Raw genomic sequence first — 21,329 nt, 5'->3', positions numbered from 1 at the left:
TTTTGCACCTAAAGTTTTGTCCCTGGATATGTTCCAGTGTCTCCTAGTTTGTAGTCTATGAGAACTTGAATAGAATTTGTATCCTACTGCTGTGTGAAAATTATGGTCTTCCCTGGTGGCTCAGACAGTAAAGAATCTGCCCACAATTCAGGAGACCTGGGTTTGATCCCCTGGTTGGGGAAAATTGTATAAATTTTAATTATGTTGAATTGGTTCACAGTGCTTTTCAGGTCTACTATATCCTTCTACTTCTCTGTATTCATTCTATTAGGTTTTGAGAGTTTGATATTGAAACTCCAACTAAAAATCTTATCTATTTTTTTAAAAATTGTAATATATAGTGAAACTATATGTAAGTTTGTTCAGTATTTTCCAAGTCTCCTGTAAACGTGTTATCATATTTTCATAATTTAAAAAAATGACATTGATAAATGGTATACAATGGCAGGAGGCTAAAACAGTTAAATTAGAACTCAAGACTAGCTCTTTTGATTCCACATATTGCGATCTCTAATCTAACATAAATCTTTTCTTCATACTTAGTTAAAGATCTGTAAAATGAAAACGTAAGTACTATATTTAAAAATATAAATGGACTGCCATGATTCATACCCATGCTGTTCAAGGATCGACTCCGTAAGGAAAGAGAACAGAACAATGCCTTCTGGAAACTGCTGTAGAAAGAAGAAATTTCAGTCCTGTTCCTAATTTTTCTCTAAAGAACAGTGACCATAAATGGCCACAGGGAATCACAGCAGCATTAAGGAGTTCATCCTCCTCGGGCTGTCTGCCGACACCCACATCCAGGCTCTGCTCTTTGTCCTATTCCTGATGATTTACCTTCTGACTCTTCTGGGGAACCTGCTGATAATACTTGTGACCCATACAGATTCTACCCTCCATACACCCATGTACTTCTTCTTGAGCCATCTCTCGTTCCAAGACCTCTTCTATTCTTCAGTCACTGTACCCAAGATGCTTGAGAACCTCCTGTCTCAGAGGAAAGTCATCTCAGTAGAGGGATGCATGGCTCAGGTCTTCTTTGTGTTTGCCACCACCGGGATTGAGGCTTGCCTGCTCTCAGTGATGGCCTATGACCGCTATGCTGCCATCTGCCACCCTCTGCTCTACAGACAGGTGATGAGGAAACAGCTGTGTGTGAAGTTGGTGTGGGGCTCCTGGGTCGTGGCCTTTCTGGATGCACTCATCAACATTCTCCTGGCTTTGGATTTGGACTTCTGCGAGGTTCAAACCATCCACCACTACTCCTGTGAGTTGCCTTCCCTCTTTCCCCTCTCCTGCTCTGATATCTCCACAAATGCCGCAATGCTGCTCTCCTCTGCCCTCCTGCATGCCATTGGGACCTGCCTCCTGATCTTCTTCTCTTACACCCGCATTGTCTCCACCATTCTGAGCATTAGCTCCACCACAGGCAGAAGCAAGACCTTCTCCACCTGCTCCTCCCACCTCACTCCAGTGATCCTGTTCTATGGCTCAGCCATTCTTCGTTATCTCATGCCAACCTCAGGTTCGCCTCTGGAGTTGATCCTCTCCATACAGTACAGTGTAATCACCCCCCTGGTGAATCCTCTCATCTACAGCTTGAAGAACAAAGAGGTGAAAGCAGCTCTGAGAAGAACGATTCTAAAATATTTACAATGTCTCAGATAGCATGGAAGAGATAGACCATGAAGGGAGTGCAGAAGAGAACTGCAGCAAGAAATCTAAAGATTAACATTAAGAAGTTCCTGATTTCCTATTGTCACATGTAGCACTGTGCATTGCTGATTCTCCCTTCTTAAAATTATCAAGGTAAAGTGTAGGAGTTACTTTCCTTGACATGGCTCAGAATCAATCCTACTCAAAGACAGAACATATGTCTGAGAAAAACCTGTTTCCTAGATTTAGTTAATGACAAGTCCCTTTATGAGTCACATTTTTGAAAATCATTCAAATTAGGATAAACCCTGAAATATTTTTTGTTCTCAATTTTGTGTTTGAATTGATGTGTCTGGGGTGAAGTTTTTTGCTAGGAATAAAAAATCCTGAACCTCTGAAAAAAGGAAAAACATAGACTTGGGCTTTATGGGGTGGAGCACAAGCCCATTATGGGGTAGTGCCTCCAGAGACAGGCATAAGTAGATAAATATGATCAACAGATGGGAGTTGCAATTTGCCAGGTATGCTCGGTGCAGGCTCATTCAGTCATGTCCCATTCTCTGCAACCCTATGGAGTATAGCCCACCAGGTTCCTCTGTCCGTGGGACTTTCCAGGCAAGAATACTGGAGTGGGTTGCCATTTCCTCCTCCAAAGCATCTTCCCAGACCCAAGTTTCAAACCCCAGTCTCCTGTGTCACCTGAACTGCAGGCAGATTCTTTACCACCGAGCCACCAGGGAAGGTATACTTGTTCTCTATTGCAGCCATAATAAATTATCAAAACTTTATCAAATTAAAATTATACCCATTAATACCGTACAGTTCTCTAGGTCAAAAATGTCAATGGATTCCACTGGGTTCTCTGTTTATCATCTTACAAGGCTGAAATCAAGGTGTTGGCAGGGCTGGGCTCTTACCTAGAAGCTCCAGGGAAGAATATGCTTCTAAGTTCATTTAGATATTTGGCAGAATTCAGTTCCTTGAAACTGTAGGTTTGAGGTCACCAAATCCTCGCTGCCTGTGGGATGAGGATTGCTTTCAATTTCAGAAGTCTCTTCACTTCTTACGTGGCAATCCCCATTTTCAAAACAGCCAGCATATATGGAGTACTTATGTGATGAACTGCTCTCCTTTCCTCTCTTCTACACCTGGAGATAATACTCTGCTTCAAAGGGGCTCCTGGGATGAGATTGGGACCACCTATATAATCTTGTATTTTAGTTTTCTCATATTTTAAGATCAACTAATCTGGGACTTTAATTACATCTACAAAATCCCTTTGCAGCAGTTTCTAAATTAGTGTTTGATAACCAGAGAATGAGAACTTTGAGGGGCTATCTTTAGAATTCTTCCTTTCACACTAGTACATTTATAAATATGATACTTCTTTTTTTTGAATTGGAAAAAGATACATTTAAATATATATAAGAACAATTCACTGAAGGAGAAATGCAAATATTATAAGCCAGTAATGTAAACATAGATGGCCAACTTCAGAAGGAAATGGAAAAATGTGAAATAAAATGCCACTTCATACTTATCAGACTGGCAAAAATGTTAAAGTCTGAGAACATATGATAAGGAGATTGGGCAATAAGTATGTCAGCACAATAAGTATGGAGAATAATTTGTTTATGCCAATAATGATTTTGATATACATGTCCTACTACTAGTTATTTTGCTCCCAAGTGAAGGCAATGGCACCCCCACTCCAGTACTCTTGCCTGGAAAATCCCACAGACCAGAGGAGCCTGGAAGGCTGCAGTCTGTGGGGTCGCTGAGGGTCGGACACGACTGAGCGACTTCACTTTCACTTTCACTTTATACACCCTAGACAACTGACTACCTACCCAACTTCACAAGGAGACATGTTGCAGCCATTTAAATGGTGCATCTCCACCACTCTGATTGTTTTATGGACTATTGAGGAGTATTACCACAAAAGACCACCACCTATATCATTTTGATCACCATCCCCAAAGTAGACTTCCTTTGCATAAGTTCCCAAAGTACTACGTACAGTAAGGGAGACATACACAGTCCTTACCTACAAGGGCATGAAATTTGGCACACACACACACACACATACAAACATACTACAGAAATATAGCACAAAAGGGATTAAAGTTGTACTGATGTGGAGAGAAGGAATGATGAGAGATGTGGACAGGGAAAGGGTTCAATAAGAGCTATGCTATGCTATGCTAAGTCACTTCAGTCATGTCCGACTCTGTGTGACCCCAGAGATGGCAGCACACCAGGCTCCCCCGTCCCTGGGATTCTCCAGGCAAGAACACTGGAGTGGGTTGCCATTTCCTTCTCCAATGCATGAAAGTGAAAAGAGAAAGTGAAGGCACTCAGTCGTGTCTGACTCCTAGCGACCCCATGGACTGCAGCCCACCAGGCTCCTCCATCCATGGGATTTTCCAGGCAAGTGTACTGGAGTGGGGTGCCATTGCCTTCTCCATCAATAAGAGCAAATAGTGCTAAAAAAACATCAGAGAAGGAATCAGTCTAGAGAGGGAGATGATTAAACAACCGTCAAAAGCAAAACTTCTGTCTGTCCTAGAATAAGCATGGATCTAAGAAATTCATTGCATCAGTGCTTGGGACTGGTAATGAAGAAAAACTTTTGTTCTGGACTTTACAATGAAGCAAAATACAGAAATATGCGCCTACACAAAGCCTGTGGTAACTTCTTTCAAATTAGGGTGGGAGGGCTTAAGAGCATCAGGAATCCTTTTAGTCTTTCTCTTTCTCCATGTCTCCCACTTTGTGTCTCTGTGCCCACCCAAGACCCTCAATTTACCTTTGTAACACAGAAGAAACTTTGTATTCCATTACAAGTTAATATACATAATGATCCATCTCTAGGAACCCTGCCTCCCAGGTAATGATGAGCATTAAGCTAAAATACCTTTGTTTAGCTCACAGGAAATATCCTGACCAGACCCACCTGCGAATGACTGCAGGGAAGAAGAAATTAACACATTCGCTCAGGAAGCTGACTGGAACAAGGAAATACTTGACTTGACTCCCTCCCTTTGTGGTATAAATGAAGGCTGAATTCTTTTAATAACTCAGGGAAGATGGTTCTTGGGACACAAGCCCACCATCTTCTTGGTCTGCTGGCCTTCCAAATAAAGTTGTTATTCCTTGTCTCAGCAATTCATCTCTCAATTTATTGGCCAGTCATGTGGCAAGGAGTGTGAGCTCAGACTCAGTAACAAATTCTGCAGAAGTCCTTCGACTTTTCACCTAAAAGTACTTGCCTAAAAGCCATTTTGCCAGTTATCAATTCTTTTGGCAAAACACTTTTTATACAAACTTTAGATTTTCACACAAGGTAAATATGTTTCAGCCCACTTTTAAGATTTTGTTTCACTTTCAATCTATGTCCCTGTTTTGCTTCTTTGGGGGGACTTTGGCCTATTTATCTTACTTGTATTGGCGTATTTTAACAAGTTTCATCAAACATGTAATATTCACTTGTGATTCACTAAATCTTTTTGAAGATCCTTATGTTTTGCTATTTTTAACATTTCACTTTATATGAAACAAAATGCCTACTCAATTTTTGTTGCTATGTCTTTGCTAAATTTTTCCCACTAATTTAGAGTAAGAATAAAAATATGTCATGGATGTTTTAAAGCATTTAAAATTTGATACACTTTATTTTTTACTCAAACTATAAATGATTACTGAATTATATTTTATTAATAAACACTAGCTGGGAGGGATTGGGAGCAGGAGGAGAAGGGGACGATAGAGGATGAGATGGCTGGATGGCATCACTGACTCGATGGACATGAGTTTGAGTGAACTCCAGGAGCTGGTGATGGACAGGGAGGCCTGGCCATGCTGCGATTCATGGGGTCGCAAAGAGTCGGACACGACTGAGCGACTGAACTGAACTGAACTGAATTAACACTAATTGACATTTTCTGTGTAAATATTTAAATAATAAAATATTAAAATAGATCAACTACCTAACTAAAACTGTAACACAGAAATAATTTTATTTCTATCCTTCTAAATGTGTTCTATAGAAAAAAGTTTTTGTAGGCATTCTTTGATATATTTATTATTAACACTATCATTATACCAGGAATGATATCATAAACATTTCCCATTACTTTCAATTTTCAAAATCTAACTTTCAATTATTATCCAGTGTCATTAAGTATGGGCTTTCCAGGTGGTGTAGTGGTAAAGAATCCACCTGCCAATGCAGGAGACATGGATTTGATCCCTGGGTCAGGAAGATCTCCTGGAGTAGGAAATGGCAACCCACTCCAGTATTCTTGCCTGGAAAATTCCATGGACAGAGGAGACTGACAGGCTACAGTCCATAGGGTTGCAAACAGTCAGACATGACTGAGCATGCACACGTGCATCATTAAGTATACCCCCCAAATCTAATGTAAAAATTCCACTATATTAGACATATTTTCAGCCTTTTACCACAATACCAACTTCTTTATTTCTCATGTTGCTGCAAATTGTATCAAGGGCAGAGTTTTGCTGTGGTAAAAAATACTGCATTAACCAATTTTGAGCATGAACTTTTCTCTCATGCTTATTTCTCTCTCTTATTTCTCAGAGTCCAAATAATTGGGTCCAAGGTTATTAACACAGTTAGAGTTCTTGATACTGCTCAATTTAAATAAGACAAGACTAAAACTCTCTGAGTAGTAAATCCAGCATATTCATGAATTTTGTTCTCAACTACAGCAAGTGACGGAAGAAAGGGGATTCCAATTATCCTATTCTGCCTTAAGGAATGAATATCAAAACCTCTTAACTTTCAGAAGCAGAATATCACTCTAAATTTTATTTCCAAGGCAACATACCATGAAATAAGACAGTCTATTGAAATTATTGCCTTTTGGAGATTAAAGGTTACATTCATACATCAGAGCAGCCGTGTCTCAAGTTCTGCAGCCTTACAATGACACATTTCACATAGAATAGTATTTGCTTTTCCGTAACTAAAAGGTAAGAACCATTATCTGCTTTTCATTTTACTGAGATTTCTCTGACAAGCATCTAGAGTTTTTAAAGGCAAGTGTTGAAATCACTTTAGTTACAGGCAAAAATGGGATTACTTACAAAATGAATATGAGCCACAGAATATTACAGTAGTGTCACTTGAAGGTAACACATCTTATATTTGAATCTATATATATATCTCCTATATCTTGCACACATGATTTCCTTTTTCATTAAGCACTAGCATTTAAAATCTGGGTTAGAGAGTTTGTAATTCACCTTTGTAGGTTACAAATTATACAACATTTAAAAAACAGTATTGCTAAATATGAAATGAATATCTAAAATCACTTCAGTTCAGTTCAGTCGCTTAGTTGTGTCCGACTCTTTGTGACCCTATGGACTCTAGCACGCCAGGCCACTCTGTCCATCACCAACTCCCAGAGTTCACTCAAACTCATGTCCATTGAGTTGGGGATGCCATTCAACCATCTCATCCTCTGTCGTCCCCTTCACCTCCCACCTTCAATCTTTCCCAGCATAAGGGGCTTTTCAAATGAGCCAGTTCTTCACATCAGGTGGCCAAAGTATTGGAGTTTCAGCTTCAACATCAGTCCTTCCAATGAATATTCAGGACTGATATCCGTTAGGATTGACCGGTTGGATCTCTTTGCAGTCCAAGAGACTCACAAGAGTTTTCTCCAACACCAGTGTTCAAAAGCATCGATTCTTTGGCTCTCAGCTTTCTTTATAGTCCAACTCTCACCTCCATATATGACTACTGGAAACACCATAGCTTTGACTAGATGGACCTTTGCTGGCAAAGTAATGCCTCTGCTTTTTAATATGCTGTCTAGGTTGGTCATAACTTTTCTTCCAAGCAGCAAGCATCTTTTAATTTCATGGCTGTAGTGACCATCTGCAGTGATTTTGGAGCCCCAAAAAATAAAGCCTCTCACTGTTTCCACTGTTTCCCCATCGATTTGCCATGAAATGATGGGACCACATGCCATGATGTTAGTTTTCTGAATGTTGAGTTTTAAGCCAGCTTTTCTCGCTCCTCTTTCACTTTCATCAAGAGGCTCTTTAGTATTTCTTCACTTTCTGCCATAAGGGTGGTGTCATCTGCATATTACTGATACGGGAGGTTATTGACATTTCTCCCAGCAATCTTGATTCCAGCTTGTGCTTCATCCAGCCCGCCTTTTCTCATTATGTACTCTGCATAGAAGTTAAATAAGCAGGTGTCAATATACAGCCTTGATGTACTCCTTTCCCGATTTGGAAACAGTCTGCTGTTCCATGTCCAGTTCTAACTGTTGCTACCTGACCTGCACACAGATTTCTCAGGAGGCAAGTCAGGTAGTCTGATATTCCCATCTCTTTCAGAATTTTCCACAGTTTGTTGTGATCCACACAGTCAAAGCTTGGGCATAGTCAATAAAGCAGAAGTAGATGCTTTTCTGGAACTCTCTTGCTTTTTTGATGATACAAAGGGTGTTGGCAATTTGATCTCTGGTTCCTCTGCCTTTTCTAAATCCAGCTTGAACATCTGAACGTTCACGGTTCACATACTGCTGAAGCCTGGCTTGGAGAATTTTGAGCATTACTTTACTAGCATGTGAGATGAGTGCAATTGTGTGGTAGTTTGAGCATTCTTTGGCATTGTCTTTATTTGGGATTGGAATGAAAACTGACCTTTTCCTGTGGCCACTGCTGAGTTTTCCAAATTTGCTGGCATATTGAGTGCAGCACTTTCACAGCATCTTCCTTCAAGATTTGAAATAGCTCAACTGGAATTCCATCACCTCCACTAGCTTTGTTCGTAGTGATGCTTCCTAAGGCCCACTTGACTTCACATTCCAGGATGTCTGGCTCTAGGTGAGTGATCACACCATCGTGATTATGTTGGTCGTGAAGATCTTTTTTGTATAGTTCTTCTGTGTATTCTTGCCACTTCTTCTTAATATCTTCTGCTTCTGTTAGGTGCATACCATTTCTGTCCTTTATTGTGCCCATCTTTATATGAAGTGTTCCCTTGATATCTCTAATTTTCTTGGGGAGATCTCTAGCGTGCTCTATGTTTTCAGTATACCCAAGTAGGGAAAACCACTAGACCATTCAGGTATGACCTAAATCAAATCCCTTATGATTATACAGTAGAAGTGAGAAATAGATTTAAGGGCGTAGATCTGATAGATAGAGTGCCTGATGAACTATGGAATGAGGTTCATGACATTGTACAGGAGACAGGGATCAAGACCATCCCCATGGAGAAGAAATGCAAAAAAGCAAAATGGCTGTCTGGGGAGGCCTTCCAAATAGCTGTGAAAAGAAGAGAAGCAAAAAGCAAAGCAGAAAAGGAAAGATATAAGCATCTGAATGCAGAGTTCCAAACAATAGCAAGGAGATTAAGAAAGCCTTCCTCAGTGATCAATGCAAGGAAGTGGAGGAAAACAACAGAATGGGAAAGACTAGAGATCCCTTCAAAAAATTAGAGATACCAAGGGAACATTTCATGCAAAGATGGGCTCGATAAAGGACAGAAATGGTATGGACCTAACAGAAGCAGAAGATATTAAGAAGAGATGGCAAGAATACACAGAAGAACTGTACAAAAAAGATCTTCATGACCCAGATAATCACGATGGTGTGATCACTGACCTAGAGCCAGACATCCTGGAATGTGAAGTCAAGTTGACCTTAGAAAGCATCACTATGAACAAAGCTAGTGGAGGTGATGGAACTCCAGTTGAGCTCTTTCAAATCCTGAAAGATGATGCTGTGAAAGTGCTGCACTCAATATGCCAGCAAATTTGGAAAACTCAGCAGTGGCCACAGGACTAGAAAAGGTCAGTTTTCATTCCAATTCCAAAGAAAGGCAATGCCAAAGAATGCTCAAACTACTGCACAATTGCACTCATCTCGCATGCTAGTAAAGTAATGCTCAAAATTCTCCAAGCCAGGCTTCAGCAATATGTGAACTGTGAACTTCCTGATGTTCAAGCTGATTTTAGAAAAGGCAGAGGAACCAGAGATAAAATTGCCAACATCTGCTCGATCATAGAAAAAGCAAGAGAGTTCCAGAAAAACATCTATTTCTGCTTTATTGACTATGCCAAAGCCTTTGACTGTGTGGATCACAATAAACTGTGGAAAATTCTGAAAGAGATGGGAATACAAGACCACCTGATCTGCCTCTTGAGAAATTTGTATGCAGGTCAGGAAGCAACAGTTAGAACTGGACATGGAACAACAGACTGGTTCCAAATAGGAAAAGGAGTACGTCAAGGCTATATATTGTCACCCTGCTTATTTAATTTCTATGCAGAGTACATCATGAGAAATGCTGGACTGGAAGAAGCACAAGCTGGAATCAAGATTGCTGGGAGAAATATCAATAACCTCAGATATGCAGATGACACCACCCTTATGGCAGAAAGTGAAGAAGAACTAAAAAGCCTCCTGATGAAAGTGAAGGTGGAGAGTGAAAAGCTGGCTTAAAGCTCAACATTCAGAAAACGAAGATCATGGCATCCAGTCCCATCACTTCATGGGAAATAGATGGGGAAACAGTGGAAACAGTGTCAGACTTTATTTTGGGGGGCTCCAAAATCACTGCAGATGGTGATTGCAGCCATGAAATTAAAAGACGCTTACTCCTTGGAAGGAAAGTTATGACCAACCTAGATAGCATATTCAAAAGCAGAGACATTACTTTGCCAACAAAGGTTTGTCTAGTCAAGGTTATGGTTTTTCCTATGGTCACGTATGGATGTGAGAGTTGGACTGTGAAGAAGGCTGAGCGCCGAAGAATTGATGCTTTTGAACTGTCGTGTTGGAGAAGACTCTTGGGAGTCCCTTGGACTGCAAGGAGATCCAACCAGTCCATTCTGAAGGAGATCAGCCCTGGGATTTCTTTGGAAGGAATGATGCTAAAGCTGAAACTCCAGTACTTTGGCCACCTCATGGGAAGAGTTGACTCATTGGAAAAGACTCTGATGCTTGGAGGGATTGGGGACAGGAGGAGAAGGGGACGACAGAGGATGAGATGGCTGGATGGCATCACTGACTCGATGGACGTGAGTGTGAGTGAACTCCGGGTGTTGGTGATGGACAGGGAGGCCTGGCGTGCTGCAATTCATAGGTTCACAAAGAGTTGGACACGACTGAGCGACTGAACTGAACTGAACTGAACCACTGGTCAACTTCTTTTTGATTGTGCTTTATCATGTAGGACAAATGCTTTGTCAGGAAAATAGATTGAGTACCCTTGTTGTTTATATCCCTACTCCTCCTTGGTTAGCCAGTGTAAAATCTAGAGCCATGTGAATCAATAGGACTATATTTCTAATGACCAATCAGCAGTAATAGATTATAAAGAATTAAGGCAGCTACTGATTTGTTCTAAAGAGTTAACCAAGTCTTTCAGCTAATAGAACTGCAACTTCATTTCATGGAAGTTTTACCCAAATCATGGTGCTTCATTCATGCCAGGGATAGTGGAACCTATTCTTCTGTGAAAGTTATTAAATCATGGGTTACAGTCTCCTATACCACAAAAGCCACACCAACTGTGTAATGACTTTAGGTATGCATTGGTTCCACAAATGAAAAAGGTGCCTCCATAATTTATCATACCTTCTTCCTCAAAGATGCAAATTTCACCTAGATATACACTGGTAGAAAATCATACCTGATTCTATGATTTAGGTGGCTGAAAAAGGTGACTGACTCTCCTCTTTATTTGCATGTTCCAGGCTATGGGTTACACAAGCAAGATAGGGATGAAAATCTACAGCCTTTTAAGCAGCCATGGAGGTAAAACCAAAGATAGTCTGAGTGGGAAAGGGCCCTTCACATTCTGCAAAGTTTCTGAAATAGGGCTTGATTTTGGAGAACAGTGACAGGTGTAAGGGTAAATACAACTTAAAAATAAGAGGCTTATTTTTCCCTGTGAAAATATAGGAGATTTCTCCTCCCACCCTCTTCTTAGAGCATTTACTATGGAAAATTTTAAGTTCTTTCTCTAACTCTAAAATGCACACAAATCTTTCTAAAAGTTAAATAAGCTTCTTACCAGCTTTATAATGGAGGAATGTGTTTCTCAAGGACCTGAAAGCCATCTCTCTGAACTACAGTCATCAAGGAAGCAAGTGAATGCAATATGTGCCTCCCTCCAAAACTGTCTTATAGATGTGAGAAGTTTATTTTTCCTTTAGATAAAGCCAATTTGCAAACAGAGATGGCCACCTCAATTACCACATGAATCTGAGATGAACTATGAGTAGAAAATGGTGCCTTAAATTCTCTTACTTGGTGACTAGTTATCATTTATCTCAAGAACAAGTATGTAACAAATCATATCTGCTCACCTATATAAATAAATGACACTTTCTGTATGATCTCCTACCAGATTTTCTTTGATGCAAGTTACAATCCAGATTAGTTATTATTCAACAATAAAAGTATTTTCTTTCTCTTCTACCTTTGTGGAGAAGTTTTCTGGACTGGGAGATTTTGTTTTTAATTACATTTCTCCAATACAGGCAAATGAGTTGCCACAGGAAATGGTCAACTGACCAACACGTAAATGTGGTTGAGTACTAGAAATAGTCAGTCTTGCCTGAATTACTGTCCAAAATAACAGTATTTTACAAGAGCCTCAGCAGAAGGTCACATAGGAACATTAGGTGTTCGTGACTATTTCTTATCTTGCAGGACAAAAGCACAATGAAAGTCAATATGTTATCAGAACTTTGAGGATACACACTCAGGGAAAGCAGATCACTACCTCAAGCATAAAATACAAAGAAGAGTGTTTCTTTACCTTTTTTTGAAAATAATCTTCACATCCAAAATCATTTTCTCTATAGTCCACATTCCTCTAGGACATCAAATCTGTATTCAGTAAAATCTGTGTATGTGTGTATATAGAATATATATTTTAGTGAGCTCTAAATCTGTTTTCAATGATATAACTGTTCAAAATAATAACTGTGCAAAATAATATATTTTAACGACAATTATATTTGTTTTAAAGCTTAGCCTTTTAAAAGAATTTTGTCTGGTATACTGAAAGACAATATTTATAATATGTTGATTTTATATCTTAATTTGTGTACTTTGAAAGACAAATTTATTTATAAGTAGGTGAGAATGTAGCAATTAAAACAAGGGGATTGTATTGTGACTAGGTTCTTTATTGTCTCTGTCTCTTTTGAATTCTGGTCTTTAGAATTTCTGAAGATTAAAAGAAGAAAGATTACTAAATAATTCCCTAAATACTGTATGAATCCATGCATTCTGAAGTCAATTAGTATATTTACACTTATTAGGAGAAAAACTACCTTTTTTCTCTACCCTTTTAAGTTCATTACTAGGACTGCTGTAACAAGAGGCAGATTAACAAGAGAAAAGCATACAGATTTATTTAATTTTTACATGACATGGGAACCTCATAAGGAAATGAAGGCATGAAGAAATAGATAAACCCAAGTGATTTTTTTCAGCTATATTAAAATATAATTGACATATAACACTGTGCAAATTTAAAGTGTACAATGTATTGATTTGATATACATATATTGCTCTATGATTACTGCCATAGTGTTAGCTAACACCTCCAGTAATGGGGAGATTTGATTAAGGGTACAAATCTGATTGTATATATGGAAAGACTGAAAAGTCATGGAAAGATGTCATAGGACAAAGGTGAGCTAAGTGTAGTAAACTGGAAGTGGAAGAGTGTGATCAGTAAGGCCAGTTCATTCAGATTCCTCTGTGTCTCTTCATCTTTGAAGATAAGGATGACCCGTTCCTCCAGGTTGGGTAGGGCACCTCTCATTTGAGGGCTTTATGATCTGCTTCAGAGAAAATCAGAAAGTCTCTCCTGCACAAGCCATTTCTCAAATTCTTTTAGCATGAATATTCAATATGGCAGGTGCTATATTTGGGGACAGAGTTCTCATCCTAGGCCGTAACTTCAACACAGAAGCTCCAAAAGACCATACTTAACAGAATCACTTGAGGCTCTTACAAATTTCAACTTGTCTAGTTAATGAGTTTCAAATGGGGCAGGCTATGACTTCAGGGAATAACAGGCATTGGCCTAAGTTCTACACCTGAAACTAAGTCAATTATACTTAGATTTTTTATTTTTATTTTTTTAAAGACATTGGTTCCTCCATCTGGGATTCAAGGCTCAGCCAGCCAACTACTGATTGCCTAATCTGTATGTACCCTTCTGAAGGATTATATGAGAGAGTCACTCATATCACAAATTCTCGTATGATTGAATTTAGAATCAGACAGGAAACTAAATAAAGAGAAGTCTAAATGGTTGAACCTGAGTCCCCTGGAGAGACGCTCTTTATACATCTTCTGTTGAGGATTTGATAGTCTTCTCATGTAATTTGTAGGAGAGAAAGCCAGGACAAATTCAGAGCTCAGAGGATACGTGTCTTGAAGCCTCTGCCTTTAATACGATACTCTGGGGTATCAGTTTTCTGCTCTCAGTATGATTTCCAACCAGAAAGAAAAAAGGATGTCTTGCTTTTCCTATAAGTAGGCTACAGAAATACTGATTCCCATAGGCATAGAGACCATCACAGTCCAGATGAGAGCCCACCATGGAAAGACCAGAGCGACAGGAAATCTGAGTCAGAAAAAGCCCAGAACACGGTAATGTCCACTACGGTTGCTCTCAAGTTTTTCTTCTCTCTTTTCTAGTCCCTGTCTTTCCCTCAGCTAATCCACCCTTCTTTTCCTGTCTATTCATCAACTTTCTATCTGCTGGAGATTGAGCTCCCTGACCTAGGACCACATTTTCCATACACTGAGGCCTTTGTGCTTGGTTACTCTGAGCAGCAACTTGGGAAGAATCTCTAACCTCAGTTAGTTATGCTGACTTTGGGATCAGGCACATCTTACATCTTGGGTTCAAGCTCCACACTGGCCTGGGCTCCAGCAGTGCAATGAAACCTGGGCCCAGCAGGTGGAAGTGTAACGGTCAAGGTGGATGGGGAAAGTATACCCACCCAGAGTAGATAGCTGATGGTCGAGAGTACACCAGAGCAGGTCAGAGTACACCAAAGAACATACTAAACAGCAGATAATGGTAACTCAGATGAAACCCTCCTCTTATAGGATGTCATACCACACATACTACAAAAAGTTCAGTTTTTTCCTATTAATAATTCCCCTTGACCCCAACAAATACTGATGATGTGAAGCACACAGATAGAGAGGGGTAGAAGTCTAAACAGGTTTGAGGGAAAATATCTGAATTCAAAAAGTTCCAAGTTTCCTCCAACTTTCATCATTCCCCTGTCCAGGTGCCTGTCTAGACACCAATGGTCTTTCTGCCACTTTTCACTAAGTATTCAATTCCTACTCCACCCCATCTGCATTTGGTCATGAAGAATACTCCCACATTCAGTGAATAGAGGAAATATTGAGCCTCTCTCCATATCATTTTCAATATTCCATCAATCCCAGTATTTATGCAATTAACCAACATTTAAAAAACTTAAATACATGTAAGGGCAACAAGACTTTAGGTACCCTATGTTACATGTTACAGACCTCCTTCTCCAAAGAATGGCCTAGACAGCTATTTCCTTACAAAGAATATGGCAAAGCTGGACACATGTCAAGTTCCTGAGTCCAAATTGCAACTCTATGTCTTACACCTCTATGACCTTAAGAACGTTTTGTAAGTTTTCTGTGTCTCATCCATAAAAAGGTCTGTGTACAGACTGTTTCATAAACAAATAGAATCACACAACCCAGCTGGCCTCCTGCCCTACTGCTGCATCACATAGGCCCAACTTCCAGGACCAAAGTTTTTCAGATTTGGACCCTCAGCTAACAATTCCCTGATATCTTCTGCAGAATCTGGCATGTTCTTTGGTGTAGAGTTAGAAACACAAATGAACATTGTGGTCAGCTGTAATTTAAAAAGTCAGTCTGGAATGATACAAGCAATTATCCACTTAATTCATCCAGAAAATTCCAAACACTTGGAGACGTTTTCAAATTCTAGAAGATAATGATAGAAATTATTGTCATTTGTTGTGTCTGTTATTTTGCTAGTGAAGACAGTAGAGGAAGTACTCACTGTGACAGGATTTAAACTCACAGATGAGAGAGACTCATTAAAATATATTTTTTTTCAGCAAGTTGCTCTCATTGTTCACTGAATCAGTTAATTTGGGTCATTCTGAACTGCAAATTCAGCTACTAGACAGACAGATACAATCTGGATCTAAGTTCTGCTATGACTCATAGTCATAAGGATTTAAGAAAGAATGAATAAATAAACTGAATAAATTAATGTTCAGGAAAAAATGAATGACCAAGTGAATGTTATAGGCTTTAACAGCCTTTCCAGTATGGTCTGAAATAGGCCAGTAGGCATCAGATACGTTAAGTACACTACTGGTTACACAAAACTGAGACAATCTGTACACACACATGCAAACATATACATACACAAAACATATACATACACATATGCCATTCTTGGAGAGGGCAATGGCACCCCACTCCAGTACTCTTGCCTGGAAAGTCCCATGGATGGAGGAGCCTGGTGGGCTGCAGTCCATGGGGTCGCTAGGAGTCAGACACGACTGAGCGACTTCACTTTCACTTTTCACTTTCAAGCATTGGAGAAGGAAATGGCAACCCACTCCAGTATTCTTGCCTGGAGAATCCCAGGGACGGGGGAGCCTGGTGGGCTGCCGTCTATGGGGTCGCACAGAGTTGGACACGACTGAAGTGACTTAGCAGCAGCAGCAGCATGCCATTCTTTGCTTCCCACTTTGTTGTCTTCTTAGTGCTGAATCCTTATCAAGCTTATGATTCTGCAATCTTTCCCAAAGAAATTAGCTAAACAGTCTATCCAATTCACTTCATTTTTTATTCAACATATTTGCTGTGGAAGACCAACCATATGTGCTTTTCACTGGACCAAGAGTTATGGCATGGAGATACAAAGTAATATAGAGCATAATCACTCTCTTCAAGGAACTGTAGTATTATTGTTTGGGAAGGAAAAACAAAGAAATGTGCCATATACATTCTAACCACTAACTGCCAAAAGAAGACAGTGATTCAGCAAAGGCATAAAATAAAGGGAGTTGCTTATGGTGGGTGAGCTAATGAATTAGCACAGAGTGGAAGTATATCTGTTGAGGTCTTCCCAGAACAGATACTTTGGTAGTAGTAGCATTACATGAGACTGGGGGAGAGGGAGAGGAACCTGTGAAAGACAAAGAGCAAGGACATAGAATTGGGCTGGAAAAGCCTTCAGACCAGACATAACACTGCTAACAGGAAAGAGGGAAGGAAAGCAGAATCGTCTAGGGAGGGTTTCAGACTACACTACAGACCTGACAAGGATTATCCAACCCTTGGATGGGTTGGGAGCTCTGGGGCAATGACTGACCCTCAGACAAGGCAAAAATGGTCAAAATGTGGTATCTAAGGTATGCTCAGTCATTGCCTGGGAAGTTTGGCCTCCACTAAAGCTGCAGTCATTTTCAAAGCATCAACTGGAAGCTGTCAGCAAGCTCATCATTTTCAGCTGCATGTTGAGTTCTTTCTCCCAATTGGAGCACCTCACTGGCTGCCACATGAGGAGAATCAGCATATTTAAGAAAAACGTAAGAAAATGGAAGGCAAAAGTGCCAGATGAGAACAATAATGAAGACATAGGTTAAATCCTGGTGTAGTCACTTATTCACTCTGGTAAGACAAGATATTCCCATACTTCTCATTCTACATTAGAAAAATTAGGATATAATAATCTACCCAGAATGTTTTATGAAATGAAATGAAAAAATGACAATTTTAATTGAAATACAACACATAACCTTTTGTTATATTCAAATTACAACATAATGATTTGATACCTGTATATATTGCAAAATGATCACCAAATGAAAGCCAAGCCTTAAGTGAAAGTTGCTGCGTGGTAGAAAGACCTGATGTCTCCAGACATAGGGAACAGACTTGTGGACACAGTGAGGGAAGGAGAGGGTGGGACAAATTGAGAGAGTAGCATTAACATATATACACAACCATGTATAAAATAGACAGCTAGTGGGAAGCTGCTGTATAACACAGGGAGCTCAGCTCAGTGTTCTGTGATGATGGGGTGGGAGAGGGAGGCTCGAGAGGGAGGGAAATATATAGTTATGACTGTTCTGTGATGTTGTACGGCCGAAACCAACACGATATTGCAAAACAATTATCCTCTAATTAAAAATTTTAAAATATAAATGTGAAGAATAAAAGAAATGTGGATTTTCTATCCCATAAATTAGCAAATAAAAATAGATAAATCATGACCATACCAAAAAAAAAAAAGACCCAGTGTCTTGAGGTTTTATAGAATTGAGGTATACAGACTGGGGACTTGGACGAGTTATATAATTTATGATAGTCAAATTTCTAATTCACAGAAGGTACTCAGCAATATCCTCCTTATCCTTTCTTCACATATCCAAAATTCAGATACACACACACGCTCACATACATGCACACAGAGTCACACTCTGTCATCTTTTAATCTTGTCCCAGAGAGTCAAATTGACAATAGGTGTTAATGCATAGTGTCAATAATAAAAAGCTAAAGAAAGATAAAATGATATTATTAGGAAGTTATGAATTCTAAAAGGGTTTTGGAGTGGAAGATTGGAAAACAGGGAAGAGAAGACAAATGCTGAAACAGCTTCCCAGCAACTCTGCCATGATTTACAAAACGTGCACAGAGCATTGCTGATAAAGCAGTGCCCAGTTGAAGGAGACAGAACAAATTCAGGGTCTGCACAAATTAGCAAATTTCTTCCGTGTCTTTAAAACAGAATGTCACCTATGGAAAAATAATTATTTGAAACAGAACACTAGAAGGGGAAGCAAACTTATAGACATTTGATAAGGACATACGTGAAATCTAAATAGGAGTCACACTCCTATTTAGTGTGGAGTAAATACATAAAAGTGGATCCCTTTCTCCATAGTTGGGTGTAGAAGAGAAGTTTCAGGTACATTGCTATATTTTTTTCTAGGAAAAATCCTTTCTAAATGGCCTTGAGGAACCACAGCACCATCACTGAGTTCATCCTCCTTGGGCTGTCTGCTGATCCCAAAGTCCAGATACTGCTCTTTGTGCTTTTCATGGGGATTTACCTCCTAACCATGATGGGGAACCTGATTCTGCTGCTGGTGATCAGAGCTGATTCCCATCTCCACACACCTATGTACTTCTTTCTGAGTCACCTCTCTTTCCTGGATCTTTGCTTCTCTTCAGTCACAGTTCCCAAGCTCCTGGAGAACCTCCTGTCTAAAGAGAAAATTATTTCAAAAGAGGGCTGCCTGACTCAAGCCTTCTTTGTGTTTGACATTGGAGGGACAGAAGTCTTCTTGCTCTCAGTGATGGCCTATGATCGCTATGCTGCCATCTGCTACCCTCTGCTCTACAGTCAGGTGATGAGCAGCCAGCTCTGTGTGAGGTTGGTATGGGCTTCATGGGGCCTGGGTTTTCTGGATGCAGTTTTCAACATCCCTCTGGCTATGAACTTGAACTTCTGTGAGAACCATATCATCTCCCACTATACCTGTGAACTGCCCTCTCTCTTCCCTTTGTCCTGCTCTGATATTTCCACCAATGTCACTGTCCTGACAGGCTCCACACTGCTACATGGCTTTGGTACCTTCTTCCTGATCTTATTCTCCTACACACGCATTGTTTCCACCATCCTGAGCATCAGCTCCACCACAGGCAGGAGCAAAGCCTTCTCCACCTGCTCCTCCCACCTCACTGCAGTGAGCTTCTTCTATGTCTCAGCTTTCCTCCGTTATCTTATGCCAACCTCAGGTTCACCTCTGGAGCTGATCTTTTCCATACAGTATGGTGTAGTTACTCCGCTAGCGAATCCCCTCATCTATAGCCTCAAAAACAAAGAAGTAAAGACAGCTCTGAGAAGAACCCTGGGGAAATGTTTGAAATGGTAGAGGTAGCAAGCTGTAAAGAGAAGAGAAATCAGGGTCATTTGTAGAGATGTGGATGGACCTAGAGACTGTCATACAGAGTGAAATAAGTTAAAAAGAGAAAAACAAATACCAAACTATTGTTGTTCAGTCACCCAGTCATGTCCAACTCTTTGTGACCCCATGGACTGTAGTACACTAGGCCTCCCTGCCCTTCACCATCTCCTGGAGTTTGCCCAAGTTCATGTTCATTGCATCAATGATGCTGTCCAGCCATCTCACCCTCTGATGCCCTCTTCTCCTTCTGCCCTCAATCTTTCCAAGCATCAGGGACTTTTCCAATGAGTTCTCTGTTCACATCAGAAAACCAAAATACTGGAGCTTCAGCTTCAGCATCAGTCCTTCCAGTGAATGTTCAGGGTTGATCTACCTTAAGATTGACTGGTTTGATCTCCTTGCTGTCCAACAGACTTTCAGGAGTCTTCTCCAGCACCAGAGTTTGAAAGCATCAATTCTTTGGTGTTCTGTCTTCTTTACCGTCCAGTCTCACAACCATATGGGACCACTGCGAAGACCATAGCTTTGACGATATGGACCTTATTGGCAGAGTAATGTCTCTACTTTTCAGCATGTTGTCTAGGTTCGTCATCACTTTTCTATCAAGAAGCAATCATCTTCTGATTTCATGGCCGGAGTCACCATCCACAGTGATTTTGGAACCCAAGAAGAGGAAATCTGTCACAACTTCCACCTTTTCCCCTTCCATTTGCCATGCAGTAATGGGGCCGGATGCCATGATCTTGGGTTTTTTAATACTTAGTCTTAAGCCGGCTCTTTTTACTCTCCTCTTCCACAATATCATATATTAATGAATGTATGTGGAATTGAGACACAGATGTAGAGAACAAACACATGCATATCAAGGGGGAAACTGGGGGTTGTGATGCATTGGGAGATTGGGATTGACACACATACACTATTGATCAGTTCAGTTCAGTTCAGTTGCTCAGTCATGTCTGACTCTTTCCAACCCCATGACTATAGCATGCCAGGCCTCCTGGTCCATCATCAACTCCCAGAGTTTACTCAAACTCATGTCCATTGAGTTGGTGATGCCATCCAACCATCTCATCCTCTGTTGTCCACTTCTCCTCCTGCCCTCAATCTTTACCAGCATCGGGATCTTTTCAAATGAGTCAGTTCTTCACATAGGGTGGCCAAAGTATTGGAGTTTCAGCTTCAGCATCAGTTCTTCCAATGAATATTCAGGACTGATTTCCTTTAGCATGGACTGGTTGGATCTCCTTGCAGTCCAAGGGACTCTCAAGAGTCTTCTCCAACACCACAGTTCAAAAGCATCAATTCTTCTGCGCTCAGCTTTCTTTATAGTCCAACTCTCACATCCATACATGACTACTGGAAAAACCATAGCCTTGACTAGACGGACCTTTGTTGGCAAAGTAATGTCTCTGCTTTTTAATATGCTGTCTAGATTGATCATAGCTTTTCTTCCAAGGAACAAGCGTCTTTTAATTCACAGCTGCAGTCACCATCTGATTTTGGAGCCCCAAAAGATAAAGTCTGTCACTGTTTCCATTGTTTCTCCAACTATTTGCCATGAAATGATGGAACCAGATGCGATGATCTTAGCTTTCTGAATGCTGAGTTTTTTGTGTTTTTTT

At 40.2% G+C, this 21,329-nt stretch overlaps 2 protein-coding genes across 2 annotated transcripts; both read left to right on the top strand.

The window, feature by feature from the left end:
- Window positions 1–735: 735 nt before the first annotated feature.
- LOC147371701 (olfactory receptor 8S1-like) lies at window positions 736–1,671 on the top strand. Its single transcript, XM_086403580.1, has one exon. The coding sequence runs from the start codon at window positions 736–738 to the stop codon at window positions 1,669–1,671; it is 936 nt and encodes a 311-aa protein (XP_086259706.1).
- Window positions 1,672–18,709: 17,038 nt separating this feature from the next.
- Window positions 18,710–19,853, top strand: LOC147371700 (olfactory receptor 8S1-like). Its single transcript, XM_086403579.1, has one exon. It carries the CDS (start codon window positions 18,742–18,744, stop codon window positions 19,669–19,671), a length of 930 nt encoding a protein of 309 aa, XP_086259705.1. The 5' UTR covers window positions 18,710–18,741; the 3' UTR covers window positions 19,672–19,853.
- Window positions 19,854–21,329: the final 1,476 nt, after the last annotated feature.

Source organism: Bos grunniens, chromosome 5, assembly GCF_055505025.1.
Source record: "Bos grunniens cultivar Pamir isolate PY7600 chromosome 5, Bosgru_T2T1.0, whole genome shotgun sequence".
Lineage (NCBI taxonomy): Eukaryota > Metazoa > Chordata > Mammalia > Artiodactyla > Bovidae > Bos > Bos grunniens.
The sequence above is the reverse complement of the archived record's forward strand: the minus strand, read 5'-3'. Positions and strand labels throughout refer to the sequence as shown.